Genomic DNA, 20,640 nt, shown 5'->3' on the forward strand with positions numbered 1-20,640 from the left:
CAGACGTGTACTGGGCTAAATGGAACGACCACTGGATAGAAAGAACAGTAATAGTGTTAAGGATAACATACATTTTCATTCCTGTTCTCCAGCTTTTTGTCATGTGAAAGAAACGTACATGGACACAGGAATAAAAGGAGTCACACAAACTGGGAACTGAAGTGGTGTGCGAGTGCTTTGAGTAGGTGTAATAGTTGAAATATAAGCTGAAATATGTGTGGCACTTCTTCAAGTCTGAATTTGTTGTGCACATGACCTGCGTGTTTTTCAGTCTTGTATAGAATCCTACTTTTTTTGTCTTCTGTTATTAAGGCGCTTCTCAGTACTACATAACCTGAAGCTTTTGAGAAAGAAGACTTTCTCTCCATATATATTTTTTTTATGTAGCTGTAAGTAGACCTGTTAAGTAGGATGAATTCCAGTCATATATCACTGGGCTATGTTTGGGTGATGCATGGTTCAATTATTTCTGTTACTGTATTATAGGTAGAAACTAACACAAGTGGTCTGAGCCTATATACCATGAACAATTCTACACAAAAAAGTCTGTCATTTCCATAATGAAGATGGCTCCTGGCTTGAATACTGAATTCCTACATTCATTTAAAATGCTGAATTAAATTGTTTTACTGAACTGTTCAAAGCTTCCTACCCTACTGTACCTTGTTTACCTTGTTTCTTGCTGTTTTGTACGACAGGTTGTTCATTAATCTTAAGGATAAAGAACTTGGCATCAGGGTCTAATTAAAGTGCATTAAATGTGACTTGAGCGCCGTAACTTTTGGTGTCTTTCCCACCAGCACCAGGCTGAATCACTGAGCCAGCAGTATATGCTATTTTGGCAGCGCTTGTGATTTCCTGTAAACAGTCTTACTCTTTTTGTTTGATTATATTGTAAATAAAGGTAAAACAAAAGAACACTAGGCCTTATTTCAAATTGGTATGGCCACCGTACTGTCTTTTAATATACATTAAAGAAAAGTATAGATAAACTTGAAAACATTAGGCTGTTGGTGACTGTTCTAATGTGATTAGTACAAAAAATCAGGCTATAAACAAAGACCACTCTCCTTATGCAAAGGAAATGTGTGGTAAATGTCATATGCACTGTAGCTTTTTCATAGCCAGTTGGAGTTCTAACTGTGTTTTATGTCAGTCCTCCTGGGATTAATGCTGAATTGCATGCCCACTTTATTCTTTTAACTGAAACATTGAAAACTGCTTTTAAAATTGCATACAACAATGCTGGATTTTTTTTTTCTAAATTACAAACAGTAGATGGTTTTGAAACAGCTGAATGGAGTACGTTACACTTTCACTCGTATCTTAGTATATACTGGCAGTTGTGTCCTGTGTTAGATTGTAGCTGAACACCTTCCAAGAATGTAAAACTTTGTCCAAATCTCGAATCTTAGATTAATGATCACATCTAAATGTAAAGCTAGACTATTGCAATCCATTCTGATTCTACACATACCCTGGACATTTTATACAGTTCAGTATGAGAACGATGAACTTGACGTGCACACTGAGAGTACTGATTCACGATTTGCGTATCAAGTTCTTCTAGATTTTACGAGCGGACCATTGAATAGCTCTTTTATATTTTAAACCAGTTGTATAACACTTAATCCAGCATCTTCCATAGAAGCTACCAGTGCAGAAAGGAACTTGGTGTAGTATGATATGGATATGAACAGTTGAAAGTAGAAAGTTTCTAGGGCTAGACTGTAGATGCTGCTTTGGTAGGGCTGCACACTGCCTTGGAAATATCTAAAGATATGAGACACACATTTTACGGTTTTGCTAGCACTGACCTTAGCAAATTGGTTCCTTTCAGCTGGTTTTAAATATTGACTTTTGTAATCCTTAGCACCCCTTCATTCTGCAAATGTAATGCGTCAGGAGTTCTTTTTTATATTTTACAGCTACTGAATCTTGTCTGTCTTAGTAATGTCTTCAAAACACAGAGCAGGTGTTGGGGTTTGGAGTTCCCCTTGGAGATTTATGGATGATTCTTAGAGCTTGGAGTCCAATTTGGAGATTTGCTGCTGTTTGTCCGTGCAGGGGTGGGTTGTTTATCATGAGAGCAGTGTCAATTCAGTCAACCCACTGCATCCCACTTTGCAAACCATTTGTGACCCATTCACATTAAATGCAACAGTAACTCGCAACCCACACATAGTCTGATATACCGTAGGTGGGAGAATGGGCAACAACCTTATTTCATTCAGATTTTAAGCACCTGAAATTCCTTACACTGTTCAATCAGCAACTGACCGTTTTCCACTTTAATGCACTGGGGAGGTAGGGGAGACAAGGGGTCACATTAAGTTTTATGATGACACCACAGCATTAAGGTGAATAAAAATAATACTGATGCAGTAATAATGAAGTTACTTCTGTCAAAGTGATATAGTGACAGCAACTTGGCCCTTAACATCCCTAACATTACCAAGAGAGTACAGAGGTCTTCATTAGAATGATGGTAGAAGCCATCCACTGCTTCACTTACTTGTCCTTGCTTTTTATATAAATTCCACTTTTGTTTCCTTTCTGTCCTCCTCCAGCACAGCTTTTAAAATAAAGTACAAGTTAATTACAAACTTGTTTAGTACTCTCCGCAGGCAGTAGATTGGTAAATAACACTTCTTTTGATTCTTATAATATGTATGCATGTCCTACTGGTAAAGCAGTCTAAAGGGTTGTAGCCTGCCAGCAAACAGAAATAAAAATATCTTTCAAAGTGCATAATAAACAGTTCTTTCAAAATGCTTTTTCAGCTTGTTGACAACCATAGAGGACATGACACAGTGGTTGGTGTTTGATCAGACTCCAGTTTTATATGGTTATGTTATCTGTCCTCCACTCCCTTTGTGACATAAAGGTGTGGGACAGGTGACAAATGTCTTTCAGTAAATGCAAAGGTATTGCTTCTTTAAGACATGATATGCAGGTAATGGACAGCAATTCAGCTCGACCCTAAACTTTGCCCAAAACCTCATTCCTTCCAGAGCAACAGTCAACCCAAGATCAGCACTAAGCACCACAGTTGTACACAGACAGCGTCAAATCCATTTATCATTTGCTTACAAGCTACTGTTAGTAATCCCTTGTATGTGCTTAAGATATGCTGGTGTCTTTTTTTTTTTTTTTTTTTTTTTTTTTTTTACCATGCCACTTGTTAATTTCTTTGAAACAAAATTTAAAAAATATTTTTAAGTATCCAAAAATAGTTAGGCCCACGTGCTTTTATTTAATGCTGCTACTATTGACAAAAGAATGTTATTAAATCTTTCCAGCGCTCTGTTTCTTGTTTTCTAGTGATGGACTGGTAAAACTAGTGCACTGCCAAACTGTTAAAATCTGACAAACGAGAGGCTGCCATTCTGTCATGCTCTTTTGGTTAACTAATTTTGTACCAATATTTCGTCAAGGTATTTTTTTAAAATCTATAGTATTGAACTTCTATTTCACCTGCATGATTTGATAGTTTGTACCAGCTTCCCACAAGCACAAAGAATTTGTTTGAAGAATGACTTATTGGTATCTACCTTAGTGCCCTAATTTTAGGTTTCTGTGTATAAACTGAATTTTTTGTCTCCCCCTATCTCAGGTTTATAGGTGTCTTTAAAGGATTTTGTAGACCTAGGTTAGCTCCACACACAGCTTTCTGTGTTTAACACTAAAAACTTTGTAGCAGCCATGAAGTGCTCACATTCACATTGTTCTATAATGTTTTGTTTGTTTTATTTTTGGGGATCCTAGGAATGCACCCAGCCTTCACTTGGCTCACAAACTCACACAGAGACACACAAAAGCGGTTCATTCAACATTTAAAGAAAAAAAAAAAATTAAGCATGAACAATTAAGTATCACATATGCTTAAAACCCACCCAGAATACTCACAGTGGCACTAACTGATTAAACACTGCTACTAACGAAACAGATGAAACACTAAGTACTAAATGACAAACTATAAACACTCTACACAGTTCAGTTTCAAAAATGTGAATGATGGTGGTGAGTAAAACAAGATCCAAAGTGAGCAGCGTGTTTAATGAAGATTTTGTAGAAGTTTGGAGCAGATGTTTTCCAACCCAGACAAATCCACATGGACAAGGAGACACGGGACAAGAAAACAAATCCAGTGAAAATTGTAATCTACCGCGTGATCTAATTGAAATCCAGTTTTGGGGTGGGGACAGTCTCAATCCTGCTGGCTTTTTATGACTTTCTTTGAAATACAGCGCCTAATATTCCTAGTGGCTCAGTGCTACAGGAGCTGCTCTGAAGTGTAGTCCATTTTAACTAGCACTGCTACAAGTTAGCAGGAAAGCACGCAAATGGCACAAATATATCTTCAGTTCCAGAATAGGATGATGGTTATATCTGCTGATCCTGCCTGTTGTTCTTGTTGGTCTGTAAGTACTGTTGTGATTTTTTTTTTTTTTTAATTAATTTGTGGTTTAATTTGCTTTGCACAGGTGACTATGAGAAGGGAGTCGACCACTTGACAAATGCCATAGCTGTTTGTGGCCAACCTCAACAATTACTGCATGTCCTTCAGCAAACGCTGCCTCCTCCAGTGTTCCAGATGCTTCTGACCAAACTTCCAACCATCAGTCAGGTGTGTAACTCCTCTACTCTTGTTACTCTTCATTAACAGCCATGATCTCTCTGTAGGTGTTCATCTCTTCTGTGTCTAGCTGACCATGACAGAGCAGTGGCACTCAGTGTGTATACAGTTCATTTGCTTTTTCTTAGGCCATTGAAAGTTGACTGTCATGCAAAAGTGTGCAGTGGTAGTACTCCTCATTCTGTGCATTCTTAGAAACCCCCAGACAGCTTGCACAGTAGCTGCCTGGACAAGGATGAATGCAAGAGTAAGTGCAAGTGAGTTTTATCCTTAGTGGGAGAGCTGAAAGGTTCCCTCACATCCTCTCACAAGGCAAACACAAAGCTGATAGCTGTAAAGAAAACTAAACCTACAATTGTTTGGTTTTTAGCTGCAACATTAAATTTTCCTAAAGTCTGGGAAGTCTGGGTTTTCTGTTTAATTGATGCTAAAGTAGGACAACTGTTCGTTCCTTTTTTCTACCCATGTCATTTGTAAAGACTTTGCCTTTGCCACAGTTTATTAGGCATTTTTAATATATACCCTATTAACTGAAACTGGAAAAGAAACCACCTTAAAGTATTCCACTAGTGTTCTCTTCGCTTAATTTATTGTTGGTTGTGAAAATGTTAATTGAAGATTGGGTAGTGTTTCTTAATGTTTGTATGGCAGTGTTTTATTGTGGAAAGATTCCTCTACTTTAAAACGTAAACCACTGTTTGATAATATGTTGATTCTTTTTAATGTGGAAATGCAACGTCCAACTCTTTTACCTTTAGCAGAACTTGGGTGTATAATCCACACTTTATTCTGTTATTCTACTATGAAACTCTATTGGAGCATCCTTTTCACCCACTGACTTGACTAATATACAGTTCTTGGCAGGTGAGGAAAGGAATATGCAAGCTGGTGTAGGGGACAGTTAAAGTTAATCTTGTAACATTTAGAATGTCAATACTCTATAATTGCATGTGCCAAAGTGAAAGAGCAATAAAGACTTGACAATCCACACCCTGCAACTTGGCAGCGCTTGTCAGTCAGTATTCCAAACAGTTCAAGTCTTTGGATTGCTGCACAGCATCCTCATTGCTGTTTGTCAGATCAGTGATGTTGGGGAATGTTGCTTTTAAAAGTAGCTTAGTTACATTACTCATTACAGTAATCCCTTCTCGATCACGGGGGTTGCGTTCCGGAACCCCCCGCAAAAGGTGAAAATCCACGAAGTAGAAACCATATGTTTATATGGTTATTTTTATATTGTCATATAAAGGTCACAGATTTGCACAGAAACACAGGAGGTTGTAGAGAGACAGGAACTTTATTCAAACACTGCAAAAAAACATTTGTCTCTTTTTCAAAAGTTTAAACTGTGCTCCATAACAAGACAGAGATGACAGTTCCGTCTCACAATTAAAAGAATGCAAACATATCTTCCTCTTCAAAGGAGCGCGCGTCAGTTGCAGAGAATGTCAGAGAGAGAGATAAAAGCAAACAATCAGAAATCAATAGGGCTGTTTGGGCTTTTAAGTATGCGAAGCACCGCCGGACAACGCAGCTGCTAGGAAGGGAGCCATGTAAAGGTAGCCTTTCAGCATTTTTTTAAGAGGAGCGTCCGTATCGTCTAGGGGTGCGAACAGCCCTCCTGCTCACACCCCCTCCGTCAGGAGCAGAGAATGTTTTTCTCTGTCTCTCTCTCTCTCTCTCTCTCTCTCTCTCTCTGACAAACAATTAAAAATCAATACGTGCCGTTCGAGCACGTATTGCGAAGCACCGTGCGGGAAGCATGTCGCTTGACAAACCAGCTGCAAGAAAGGGAGCAACGTGAAGATAATCTTTCAGCATTTTTAGATGAGCATCCATATCGTCTAGGGGTGCGAACAGCTCCCCTGCTCACACCCCCTCCGTCAGGAGCAGAGAATGTCAAAGCAAGAGAGAGAGAGACAGAAAGGCAAACAATCAAAAATCAATACGTGCTGTTTGAGCTTTTAAGTATGCGAAGCACTGTGGGGGAAGCATGTCGCTTGACAAACCAGCTGCAAGAAAGAGAGCAATGTGAAGGTGATCTTTCAGTGTTTTTTGAGGAGTGGCCGTATCTTCTAAGGGTGCGAACAGCCCCCGTGCTCACAATATATTTGAGGAGTTTTATTTAATACGCAATACGCGCTCTGGTTGGGTAGCTTCTCAGCCATCTGCCAATAGCGTACCTTGTATGAAATCAACTGGGCAAACCAACTGAGGAAGCATGTACCAGAAATTAAAAGACCCATTGTCCGCAGAAATCCGCGAACCAGCAAAAAATCTGCGATATATATTTAAATATGCTTACATATAAAATCCGCGATAGAGTGAAGCCGCGAAGGTCGAAGCACGATATAATAAGGGATTACTGTACTTGTAAAACAAAGTAACTAAATCTGCTAGAGTTATTATAAAATGTAATGTGTTACAACAATTCATTAGTTTTTCTTTGTATGAAAACTGCACGTTTCATGGGCCAGCATTAGTTAATAAATTCTAGGCCCAGAACCCGCTCATGCCAATATTTTGCTGTGTGCAAGCACAAAAAATGCACTTTCATGTGCTGAAAGAAGAAAAAGTTTGTTTTTTACATTGCCAAAGGATGAGTCATAGTATGAGCTGGCATTCTGTCAAGTAAATGAGCAGTTTTCAGTGTGAGCTGTAGAGGAGCCGATACAAACAGTAAGCCTATCAAATTCGCACAGGAATTCCAACTAGAGCCACAATGGCGAGCAAGCTACCTAAAGAGCAATAATCCATCGGCACTTGGCATCAGCGAGCACAGCAGCAGCCTGTCACTATAGTATAAAATAAGCCAATCTTAATTATTATGCCTTCTTGATGACACTTCAAAGCAGCACCCTGTATTACAATTTCTAAATAATTTAATATGCAAACGAGCTGCATAAAATATAAATGTGTAGTTTGACAGCATAAAGAGTATAATAAAACAATAGATATTAATTTCTTGTGGACCAGTAGAAAAGACTTCATGGATCACTGTCTGGAAACCCCTGACTAAAGATGCATCTTTTGGTGGCTTCGGGCGCCCCGGGCTCCCTTTAAACTCTGCCCCTTGGCCACACAGTACATTTTTCAATTGTGAAACAGCCATTTTGATATGATACGCAGCCAAAAATGTGTAGGAAATTTATCATTAATAAAAATGTCTGAAATATTTATTTGAAAAAAAAAAAAATGAAAAATGTGTTTCATTTGCTGTCTTTGCCCCCTGTATGTCAAGCTCTCTTTACGTCTGCCTCATTTCAAGCAGAGGTCAGAAAAGCATAGTATTACTTTTGGTAACATATTTTTACTGCAATAATTATAAATATTGCATTGTTACTTTAAAAAGCAATATTTCCATATTCCTTCTGTCTCTTTGTCGCTTTATTACCCAGTTACTGTGCATCTAGCTTCTTTCTCTTGAGGCTCTGCATTTCCTTATTAAGGACTCATAAAAAGTAAAAATTTGGCTCTGATGTCCAAGGCAAGCTAGCAGAGTTGGGAGCTTGCTGATGCTTGTGAAACCTGACTTACACTGTGTAACCTAATGTGTGTGCTTGTGTTGTACAGCTTTCTCTATAAATAGCCATAAAGACGTAACTACTGGTGATTAGTACAATTATACAAATGTACAAATAACAATTCAGAGCAGTAATGTAGAATAACAGCCTAAAGAAAACCTGGGCAAAGTCCATTATTTCAAAACCAATGAACTGGACAGAAGGAGAGTGCATGGAAGTTCATTAAACATGAAGACAGTCCATTTAGTTGAGCTTTAGTATGGGGCCCAATCAAGCACCGATTGGTTCATAAGCAATCCTTGCCGCCCACAATTATCTTTGTCAATGCAGCATAGCTTGTACAGAGCTGTCTTTCACTTTTCTCTGCAGCTCGTTAAATACAGTACCTTTTTATGAGAATGGTTTTGGGAAGTGATGAGCAAGGTTTTTCCATATGACCCATTCTTGCCTGTAATTTAAAAAAGAAAAAATGTGGTTTGAAATGGCCGTGTTTTTTACAAAACACTCTTCACAGTATTAAACACCTCAAAGATGGATTACAGAATTTTTGTCATGTCACATTTCTGTTCTTTGAGTGCCTAACCCTTATTGCAAGTATTGTAATCAGGCTTGCTAAATTTTGTCAATACATTTATCTTCAGAGTGCTTTTGCAGTTTTACTCCGACATTTTACTGACATTTTTGTGTCATCACTCTTTTATGTATTGCCAGCATTAGGGAATCTATTCCCAGATGGGTTTATCCATTCCCAGGAATCGGGAATCCCGGGCTCCCTGGGATTACACAGTGCACGGGCATCTCACATGTGAACGGTTTTAGAACGACCGACACTTATTTTTAATAAAACTACTGCAATATGTTGACACAAATAAGACTAACCTTATCTACAAGCAGTTCTTGCTGTCATATAAGTACATGTATCCAGTTAGTTGCAGTAATAAGAGTGTAGAAAGCACAACATGTCCAGCGTGCAGTCGTCCAGGCTAGAGCTCACCTTCATGCAGAGTACGCCAGTCGCTAAGAAAGCACGCTCTGCCTCCACAGAAGTAGGCAGCACAGTCATCAGATACTGATACTTTTTCTAAACAACGCCCGCGCTTGCCATTGCTGTGAAACACCGCCTTTTCAGCTTTTACTGATGCATCCAGTTTCTTGCCATCATTCTGTGATGGCAAGTTTCTTGGCACAGATAATGTGGATGCAATAGACTGACGCGTTGCAATTTCAAGTTGCTGTTCAAAGTTGTTGTCTGATGAAGTGCAAGCTGCAGCAATGGCGCCACCTTAATTATTTGATCGATTCTTACACTTTTACACGCTATATATGCGAGCTTGGCCATTCCCGTTTTCCTGGGAATTACAGCAGTTTCATTCCTGAGAATGCGGGAATGAAAAATGTCCGGGAGCCTGGGAATGGATTCCCTAGCCAGCATGCTGCCAGAATCCTGATGTTAAAAATGCCAGCCCAAACTGCTTGAAATGAATTACTTTTGGGGTTATTTTTACAATTTATACATTCATATGTACTATGAACCAGTTTTTCCCTCTAAAATACCAATTTATACCTGCCCAGTTCACATTTATCTGTACATTTTGGACTTGGAACTGGTTAGAGTTTAAGTTAGTCTGTATATTAATCATGTCGTGTTCTCTCACTGTCAACCTGAATTGGCAGTGTGTGATTTACCTTAATGGAAGAAGAGTTAACCCTAATAAATATGAAAAAGGCTAGCAAATTTATAGAAATATTGTGCTCAAGGATTGTTGCACATGCAATTGTATATGTCATATTTATTAATGACTGTAAAGCAATGGGATAAGTGCTTTGGTTTATGCTTAAATTAAGCCAAAATGCTGAACAGACCATCCATTGGCTCCTAAACCATAAAACCTGTGAGCCAGATATATTATTTATGGCTGTTCATCAGTGGCTGTGAGCTAGACAAGGTGTGGCTTTGAGCCACTGTTAGAATCAAGAAACCTGTCCACAACTGAAAAATTAAGAAATCAAATGTGGTTGTAAATGTAAACTTTGGAAATGACAGTTTCTCTTAAGCTGCAGTAACCAAAACTTTAAAAAAAAAAATTGAATTTCTGGAAAAAAAACTACTCGTATAGTTTTAATTTCCAGAATGGTTAAACTTCTATACTTATAAACAAAGCTTTAGACTCAACAATAGACATTCTTGATTTATGGTTTTTTAAATTAATGAATCGGAAAATTTGAACGTGCAATCACTTCTGTAAGGTACATGCAGCTCATAATAAACTCTGCAGAAGATGTCTGCTTTTTTGTTACATTCTGCCAGTTTATTTCTACCACATACAGTACCCAAACAAGGTGGGTAGCTTTTATTCCATAAATTGAACCATTTCTTTGTAGGCCTTGTTTGTGTTCTGCACTGCTGTCAGTATGATTGCTGCCTTCAGTATCCGTGTCATTTAAACAGAAGAGGACATTCTGGAATGTTTCTGACCCACTTTTCAAAAATTTTTATAATGTTGTTTTAGATTTCAGTTGGTATGTCCAATAATAATTTTAGTTTCTTATGCAAAGTATTTATGTGGAATGTGCAATGTTTTCCATTGAGTTTGTAATCTCTGCTGAAAATACATTTGTCATCTTGTATAAACTTTGCTTTGTGTGGGCTTCAGCAGCAAAACACTATGCTGGACAGACCAGGCCATCCTTTGCCCAGAAATTTCCAGCTCTTCTGACAATTTTGGACCATATGACTACCGGTCTCTATCACTTTTTAGCGGAGTACCTTAAAAATGCATTTGTATATTGTGTATAGGGTTTTACATAAACATATATTTTAAGAAGAAGACCGATGGGCTTGTAGTTTTTTATTTTGTTTGTGAGTCAAGGTTTCTGTATTTGTCAGTCCTGGTCCAACATTCCAAAGTATTGGGATTTATTCTTAAATATTCTGCCTTTAAGAAGCACATCGTGTAGATTCTCTCTGTATTTTTGTATTTCCTAAGCCCATGACTCATTGCTTCATGTAGCTTTTTGGAGTTGTATTGTTTTCTGTCTCCACCCACAGTCTTTAATGAGCAGTTTACCACAGTAGAATTGCAGTTTTGAAGAATGTTACTTATCCCGGCCAATTATCCATTCTGGTGATAAGTCACTTCAGTAGCACAATGCATTATGAATGTGGGCTGAAAATGGTACAGGCGTTGAAAATCCTTCAACCACACCTTTATAAGCTCCACATGTAGATCTACCATTTCTAAAATGACAGTTTAAAGTGTGTGGTTGCAAAATTTGAAAGATGTGCATTTTCTAGCTGTACCCATGAGTCTGTTTTTATTTTAATTAGTCCCTGAAATTCAAGTTTTGCTAATCTAGAGATCTCCTAAAATATCCGCTATATTTTTGATACATAGTTTGTTGTCAAGTTCCTGCTGCCTTAACTTTTGAATGCTATTTGAAAGCTTTTGCTTTATATACTGTAGGTGGTGATTTACTATTTTCATTTACCTTTTCTCCATTTTCAGCGTATTGTCAGTGCACAGAGTCTGGTGGAAGATGACATTGAGTAGGTGGAGAGTGAAAAGCCATGGTGATTCTCTCATCCGCCTGTCCCAGCTCTGTCGGAGCCAGTGGCACAAAGAAGGCAGACCACTTCCTAAGCAGAAGATGCTAAGTAAATGACCCTAGTCTCATGATCTCTCAATTTTTTTTTAGGTTCAGTTTTATTTATTATTCTCACTTGCCTGTATTTTGATACTAATACATTTGTCAAATGTTCACCCCCTCAATAGAAGTTGTATCTGAAAATCTGACACAGAACTGTAAAATTGTATATATGATTGAAAAAAAAAAGAATTATGTGACTTTAGTGGTAATCACTAATGTGTCTGTGCATTTAAAAATCTTGTCTGTCATTCAAAGAGGTATCAGTTTCCTTTTTTAATAAATATTATAACTATGGTTCCACTTTTTTCTGTTATTAGTGACCTATTTGTTGTTTACTAAATAATGACTATTTGAGCACAGATTCAGAGCTGCACCCTTAGTGGAAACGTTATGAAAAAAATCTCTTCTTTCTTCACACGATTCCCTTGATATGAAAGTTCTTTTGCCCTCGATACAAAACCAGCTTGTGTTCATATTCTTGAGTATTTAGTGGTAGCTCTTTATTCATCAATTTGTCCAAGGTTTTCCAAGTTCCCGCTGTGCCTGCAGGTTTTCATTCCAACCCAGTTTCACAAATAAATGGTTCAGTCTGACTGAATGATATAATTGTTTAGTCTTTTTCTTCTATTTTTGTATTCAGAAATAGGAGGTAGTGTGTTTACATGTAAACAAAATTCAGAACTTTGCATGTTTTGCCATAACTTTGTTAAATTTCTTTTACTATATTCTTTTTAATTGCCCTTTTCCTATTTTGTTTTCTCCCTTAATTGTATCCAAATACTGATGATTAATAATGCGCTGTTCAGACACTGTGCTAATGATACTGAATATGACAGGGAAGCAGCCACTTCAGTATGAAATTGAAATGTGAGCTGACTAATAAAAAAATGACTTAAATGATCAAAACATAAAAAGCAAAATGTCAAAAAACAAGAAACCGAGCAATAATGTCACACACACACACATGCTTGCTGCTCTCCCCTTAAAAATTAGGCAAAACCATTTTTTAATTTCTGGATTGACTCACAGGCAGAATACTGGGAAAGTAACAACTTGTTTAAAAAAGGCAGGGTTACAGTTAAAAGTAGAAGGTGCTTGGGATGAACTCATGCAGTTAAGGTGGTCTGAACCTGAGGACCCCTTAGTTAAGTCTTTTATTTTTTAATAAGCACACAAATACAATGTTGAAGAAGCAGCTCTGCTTTAACGTTCAGTTTCATCTGAACCTGTGTCTGCACTGCTCATCACTAATTGAACAGTGTTTATTTTGATGCAACAACAGCATTTATTTATATAGCACATTTTCATGCAAATAATGTAGCTCAAAGTGCTTTACATGATGAAGAAAAAAGAAAAAAAGACAAAAGTAAGAATTAAAATAAGACAACACTAATTAACAGAATAAGAGTAAGGTCTGATTTCCATGGAGGACAGAAAAAACAAAAAAACTCCAGACAGTTGGAGAAAAAAAATAAAATCTACAGGGGTTCCAGGCCATGAGACCACCCAGCCCCCTCTGGGCATTCTGCCTAACATAAATGAAACAGTCCTCGTTGTATTTAGGGTTCTCATGGAAGGACTTGATGATGATGGTCATGTAGACTTCTGGCTTTTAATCCATCAATGTAGGAACATCATGGTGCTTTGATTAGGTGGTGGTGCAGATCGCAAACAGAAGAGAGTGTAAGTGTTAGTACGGATTTTAGAGCCACCATAAATAGTTATGATAATTAATTGAATATACAGAGCATCAGGATTAAACTAAATTGAAGTTATGAGAAAGCCATGTTAAAGTAATGTGTTTTTAGCCGTTTTTTTTAAAAGTGCTCCACTGTATTAGCCTGGCGAATTCCTACTGGCAGGCTATTCCAGATTTGAGGTGCATAACAGCAGAAGGCCACCTCACCACTTCTTTTAAGTTTAGCTCTTGGAATTCTAAGCAGACACTCGTTTGAGGATCTAAGGTTGCGATTTGGAATATACAGGTAAGGTGTCAGGCATTCCAATATATAAGACGGAGCGAGATTATTTAAGGCTTTGCAAACAATAAGCAGTATTTTAAAGTCAGTTCTGAATGACGCAGGTAACCAGTGTAGTGACATCAAAAGTGAAGAAATGTGCTTGGATTTTCTTTTCCTAGTTAGGATTCTAGCAGTTGCATTCTGCACTAGTTGCAAACAATTTGTCTTTTTTTTTGGGTAGTCCTGATAGGGGTGCGTTACAGTAATCTAGTCGACTGAAAACAAAAGCGTGAACTAATTTCTCATCATCTTTCAATGATATAAGAGGTCTAACTTTTGCCATGTTTCTTAAGTGGAAAAAATGCTGTTCTACTGATCTGATTTAATATGCGATTTTAAAATTCAGGTTACAGTCAACAGTTACCCCTAAATTCTTTACCTCCGTCTTGACGTTTAATCCTAATGCATCAAGTTTGTTTCTAATAACCTCATTATATCCATTATTGCCAATCACTAAAATTTCTGTTTTCTCTTTATTTAGCTTGAGAAAATTACTATTCATCCATTTAGAAATACAAGTAAGACATTGTGTTAGCGCCTGACGACCCCACCTCTTGTTTCACTAAGTACAGTTGCGTGTCATCAGCATAGCTGTGGTAACTCATGTTATGCCCCGAGTTAATCTGACCTAACGGAAGCATGTAGATCGAAAAGAGCAGCGGACCCAGGATAGAGCCTTATGGAGCACCATATAGAATATCATGCGTCTTTGAGTTGTAATTACCACAACTAACAAAGAATTTTATACCTGCCATGTAGGATTCAAACCAATTTAAGACACTGCCAGAGAGGCCCACCCATTGACTAAGGCGATTTCTAAAAATATTGTGATCAAATGGTGTCAAATGCGGCACTCAGTATACAATACAATTTAAAGAGCCAACACTATTGAAATAGAAATGGTAAAAAAAAAAAAGTTAAGTGCTTAAAATCTATGACAAAATACATTTTTAGAATTTCGTCTAAATGTAAATATAGTACAAGAGAACTTTTCTGAATGCTGAATTACAAATGGGGAAAAAAGGCCAGCTAAACAATTGGATCAGTGAGACACACAAGTGCCCCACTGATTTGTTAAACTGGCTTGAATTAAAGCCTGCAGTCTCAGTGGTACACCGGGACTGAACTTGGGAACTCCTGCATTAATCAATTATTTGAACTGTTATATTACATGATCATGTTCTTTGGAGCTGGGGCCTATCCCAGCAGTATGTGCTGAACTGGATCACCAGTGTGTCTTGGGGCAGAGTCTTACTCACTTTTTATTTTCCCTTTTGCGCCTAAGTGGAGCATAGAAACCTCAATGATGCAGCACTACCTTGTCCTGTTTCTCACCAGTTACATGACCTCACCCGTGTACATATTGGAGCAAAAATGTCTGAATGTGTGTGTCTTAAGGAACCAGAATATCTGGAGAAAAGGGGTAAATGTCCAAATTCTAGATGATAGTAACTGAGTCTGCAGTTGAACCGGGGTCACTGGGAATTTGATGGAGCTTTGGTAATGACACCGCAAGTGAGCTGCCCATGATTCTGAGACCTGGATAACCAATGTTCAGTGAAAATTATTGAAGGATACAATTTGTTGACGTTTAAATCTCTGTATCTCATGATTAGTGGGTTATGGTTGATGAAAGGTGCCTCGGATGTAATTTAGCAATGGAGTGGGACATGAATATATGTAGTAGGTTTTGAGCTGTTCTTCTGAGTCTGCCGTAATTGTGTGATGCAAGTCTTACAAAATGCTGATTTTAGTCCCATAGGAGGAATAGATTGTAGGCAGTTATCCAAAATTACCAGGATAAATTTAAAGACAGGAAGGAGTGAGGCAGCAGAGCTTTCACTTTGAATTTCTGTGCAGTCTTTGTGCCAATCTCATTACCACATCGGGCTCATTCATTTTGGTGTTTGGGTAGGATTGGTTTCTTTATTGTTATACATTAAACTGTTCTTATGGTTCCAAATTCACCTTCATATGTAATGTTAAAGGCCTCAAGCGATTAGAATCTAAAGCATTTTGTGGCGACAATGGTCAGTGCTGCTTTTTTTCCCCAAAGTTAATTTATATATTTTGTATTTAATTTGCAAACTTGTTTGTTTTAGGGCAGCTTTGCATACATGGTGAGTTTGTAGGTGTATTGTTCTGGGTTGGACATGGCTGTTCAGTTTCATAGTCATGGTTTGTTAATTTAACCGCCATGTCTCAGAAAACACACGAGTTATGGCAACACCTGTGCCTGTCCGCACGTGTGAAGGCATCTGGAGTGCGTGGACTGTCTGAAACTGGACAGATACGTGGGAGAAGCTGAGCTCATTGCACAAAGGCTGCCAGTTTCTCCTTTGACTTCGAACATTTGTTGTTTATTCAACAAAAAATGTAGTTTGGCAGGGAAGAGAGCGACGTTATTATAAAAACAAAGTCTGGCTTGTCCGAAGTGAGTAAATGCACGGCGATGCTGTATAATCATGTGTAAAGTTCATAACATTTCGTGAGAAGTTCGCAGAAGCCGAGCTGGAACCACTCCTTGGATGGTGAACAGAGGTCTAATTATTTTTATCCCCGGTCTGCAGCTGCTTTTTCATTCTCTTGGCAAGGCAATGCAGGCAGGAACCCCTGCCAGAGTTTCTAACTTAAAAAAAAAAAAGACTTTGTTCACCAGGAGCAAAATATAAAGATTTGAGTCCCTGCCCAGAAATGTCAAAATGCCACTGTGCATTTTCCATGAACTCACGCACAAGTTCATGGAGGATTGGGTTTGTGGCTCTGATCCATGGAGTGCGAGACCACGAACATTTCTTTAAAAGTAGGTGACAGCCGTGAACGCAGAATTTTAGAGGTTAACGCCAAAAACTTGGGAGGTAGACTATGTAGGGAATCATTGTTGACTGGAAAAGGGTCTGGACCTGGCAGGCTGAGCTGATGAATGCTGCTTTCGTTTTCCACATGAGCATTGTCTTTTGATAAATGTTCTCTTTGCTTGAGGTTCAGGTGTCTGATTACTGCTGACACATCAGCAACATTGCAGTTGATTCCTAGGGTGTTCCTTTAGGCCAGAAATGAATTGTGAGGAATAATAATCCTTTAGATTATTGTATTTACGTTGGAATGGGGTTGAGCACACAGGGATGTAGAGAAAGTTGTGGAACTGAATCAAGCACCCATTCATACCTCCCAAATGGCATTTTGCCGAACCGTGCTGTGAAGACTTAGCCATACCTGAAAATAGAGAATTAGGCCAATGAGTCAAATTGAGTCTTCTCTTGCCACTGGCTGCTCACATACTTATCCTTGTGTTCGACTTTACAGATGGTTGAGATAAAATTTAAAAAGAAAAAAAAAAGTCGGTCCTCAAATGTCCATACTTCTAGAACATGTGCCAACCGGGCCCATTAGGAGCCTTTTTCTTCCAATAACCTTATCAGTTTTAGGCAGTCAGGTCTGCAAGTTTTTGTTTCATCCCACTTTCTTAGCGAGAAGTCTTACTGCTCAATGTTTTTGTGCTTCATTTTAATTTCCTTGCTTGTTATGATTCCCTATCCTTAGTTGCCTATTTTAGAATTACACAGCTACATTCTGATTTTTAATGTCTCCTTATATACTGTACATGTGTATAATGCAAAGTTGACTGACTTGCTCAGCAACTAAAACACTATTGTTTGTTTAGTTAGGATGCCCTTTCTAGGGCAGTAGGCACCTGCTAAGAAAGGACATTTTGATACATATTTAAAATACAGGGATAAAAGAGCATCCTATGACAGAAAAGTGAAATACTCAAATCTTAAAAATGCCTTAATGGGTTTGATTGAAATCTGATAACTTTTTTTTTTTGGTTGGTATTTATTAATATATGCCTTACATGCCTTGTGCTGTGCTAAGAGTGGGTTTTATACAAATGAAGGATGTAGCAGGAGTGATTGACTGGCCACACGAATAGCAACACTAACTGAAAGGGTGAACAGATGGCTAAAGACGGGTTGGTGTCCTGGACAGGAAGAAGAGACAAGTTGGCAAATTCCAATAGTTAGCAAGCCCTGTTTTTTGCTGCTCAGTACCGGCACTCCTCTTGGTTATCTGTTCTGCACCGTCGACCTCCTTGTGTGAAGCACTCTTTACATGAATAAGTGAGTGGATCCCCGTGAAGTGTCGATCCTGCGAAGCACTCTCGCACGTGTGACCTGTGTGTGTTGGCCGCAGTGAAGCACCAACTCACTAGTGAAGTTTTGAGACCTGCGGGTGCATTAGCAAAGGGTGAAAGGAGCGCTAACAGCTGCGTGGCTCTTCTAAGCCAGTGTGCAGGAGTGAGGGGTGCGATAACAGCTGGATGGCAGGGCAAAAGCCCGCACAGCTTAAAGGAAACACAACAGGTTACCCGTTTAAATTCGAAAGAATACACATTCCTGTAAAAATTGTGTTTTTCCAATGACCATCAACAAAAGCCAAGTCACTAAGAAAATAAGAAATTGATCTAATGCAGAAATGTTTTACTCATGTGCAATTGTATATAGCATGTTTAAGAGAAAGCGACTCCAGTGCCTTAATGATATTATTAGTTTATAACCGTATCCAGGGCAACTTACAATGAGTTTCATTTCTTTTTCCAGCTGAAGTACAGGCAGGTGAAGTAGTTTGCTCAAGGTCACACAGCATCCAGAGCAGGATTTGAACCCACAACCACAGGGTTTGAGGTCCAAAGCTTTAACTACTATGCCATACTGCCTGCTGGTAATCATAGCCCTGGCTAAAAGATTACAAATAATGTACACAGAAAAGCATATAGTCAGTTATATTGTACTGCAAAGGCACTATAAATGAAGTACATTGCCTTATGAAATTTCCTGGGTGATGCCGGGTAGCACAGCTAGTTGATAATAAGATGCACATGACAAATGAAACTGCAGTTCTTTATGTGACCCGTTTCCATTTACCCCCTGTTTGTATTTATCGTAAACTGTTTGGTGTAATTAAATACTTTAAGTAAACCAAAGAGGAAAAAGTGAAGGATTGAGAATTACTTATCAAGTCATTAGGATGACAACATCAGTGATATAAGAATGACCTGACATGGCAGGATGAAGGCTCTAATGAGCCCTAAAGTTCAATCAGATCAGCTATTGCCGAGGACTGGTTTCTAATTTAGGAGTCTGGTTTGAACTGGAACCTGTGGTTGCTCCTGTCTTCCAGTACCGACACTGCTGATTCAGTTAACGAGGAACCCACCGTTACTTTATAGAGTGACTTTCTCAAGCCTGATTATTTCCATGTTTTATTTGTTTTGTTTTTGAGCTCACTCTATCGTTGTACATCTTTTGGCCTAAAGTCTGATGTCTTAATTTCTGGGCATGGAAGTCATTCTGCAGACTGCTTAATTGTTGTGTCACCTTACAGGATTTTATGACATCCTGGCCTTCATAGATTCTCATACCGGGTCACAAACTGAAAAAGTGTGGCCGCTGGGTGAATGTTAGGACTTTTTCTTTGGGTGCTGTCCATTAACATTATACTGTGGCGTCCAGGCAAAATGTAATAATTTTAATAATCCAACAGCAATGCCTTGTTGGTATTTTTTTTTTTTTGTAAACTTTTGGTTTTTCTCTTTTCTCTCTGACACCACAGCAGCTAATTTTGGGGCTTCTAATAGCACTGAAGGGGTAGAACAAGAAAGAAAGAAAGAAGTGTCTGTTGTCTTGTTCTCAGGTAGGAAAGCTTTGGCCCTGTTTGGCCAAACGGTCCTTACTCAAGTAGAAGTGTTTAATTTCTTGATGTCTTGTTACTTGATGTCACTACTGGGGAATATCAAATAATTAGTAATCCACGTCAAAATGAAGGTCTTGCCTAACCAACCTTTTGGATTGTTTTTCAACAGGCAGCTGCAGTAGCTGACAAAAGCAAAGCATACAACAGAATTAACTTAGACTTTCATAAAGCTTTTGATATGGTCAGACACTGACCCTGAATCATGAAGTTAGAAGCTTTAGGCGTTAGAGGTAACCTACAAAACTGGACCTAAAGCTGGTAAACCAGCACAAGACGAAGAGTTCAGAGAAGAGGAGAAGGCACCGTGTGGCGTGGGGTCCTCGGTGACGTCTCTCGGAGGTCTCTAATTGGTGTGTTTTTTTTATATTAATGACACTGATTCTAGTGTAGTTAGTAAACTTGTGAAGTTCAAAGTTGACACTAAACTTAGAAAAATGGCAGACACTGCGGGGGCTGCAAAAAGAATTCAAAATTACCCAGACAAGCTTCAGCGCTGGGAGAACACAGGGAACGTGCAGTTTAATGTAGAAAAGTGCAAAGTGCTACACGTGGACAAAAGGAACATCAGTTATAAACACAAGATGGGAGACACTGAGACCTCTGGAAAGGATGTAGGGGTTCATGTTGACTCAACATTTTCATTGACCAATCAATGTACAGAAGCAATTTAACAGCAAATAAAATGTTAGGTTATACCACAAAAACTAATGAACATAAATCAAGGGATGTTACGCTCCGACTGTATAATGCACTTTGAAGACCCCTGCTGGGGGTCAGGGTGCACTTCTGGTCACCACACTACATGATAGACAGAGCAGCACCTGAAACTGCAGAGGAGAGTAGACAGGGGGGTCCCAGGACTTGAGGACGTGTCCCACTGTGACAGACTCCGAGAATTAAACCTGTTCAGTCTCAGGGAGAAGAGACTGCCGGGGGACCTCATCCAGATATTTTAAAGCCTCAAAGGCGTTGATAAAGGAGACCCAGCAGAATTCCTTCAGTTTAACGGTGACTCACATACTCGAGGACATCAGTGGACATTAAGGGCGAGTGC

The 20,640-nt window shown here is 38.7% G+C and overlaps 1 protein-coding gene across 1 annotated transcript in view; it reads left to right on the plus strand.

Annotated features, from left to right (window-relative positions):
• tomm20a (translocase of outer mitochondrial membrane 20) overlaps window positions 1–12,124 on the plus strand; it is a 30,692-nt gene extending 18,568 nt beyond the window's left edge. Inside the window, exons 4-5 of the mRNA XM_028820920.2 lie at window positions 4,488–4,630; window positions 11,670–12,124. Coding sequence (XP_028676753.1) covers window positions 4,488–4,630; window positions 11,670–11,714 — 188 coding nt within the window. The 3' untranslated portion in view covers window positions 11,715–12,124. The remainder of the gene's footprint in view (window positions 1–4,487; window positions 4,631–11,669) is intronic.
• Window positions 12,125–20,640: the final 8,516 nt, after the last annotated feature.

This window comes from Erpetoichthys calabaricus, chromosome 15 (genome assembly GCF_900747795.2).
Source record: "Erpetoichthys calabaricus chromosome 15, fErpCal1.3, whole genome shotgun sequence".
Classification (NCBI taxonomy): Eukaryota; Metazoa; Chordata; class Cladistia; order Polypteriformes; family Polypteridae; genus Erpetoichthys; species Erpetoichthys calabaricus.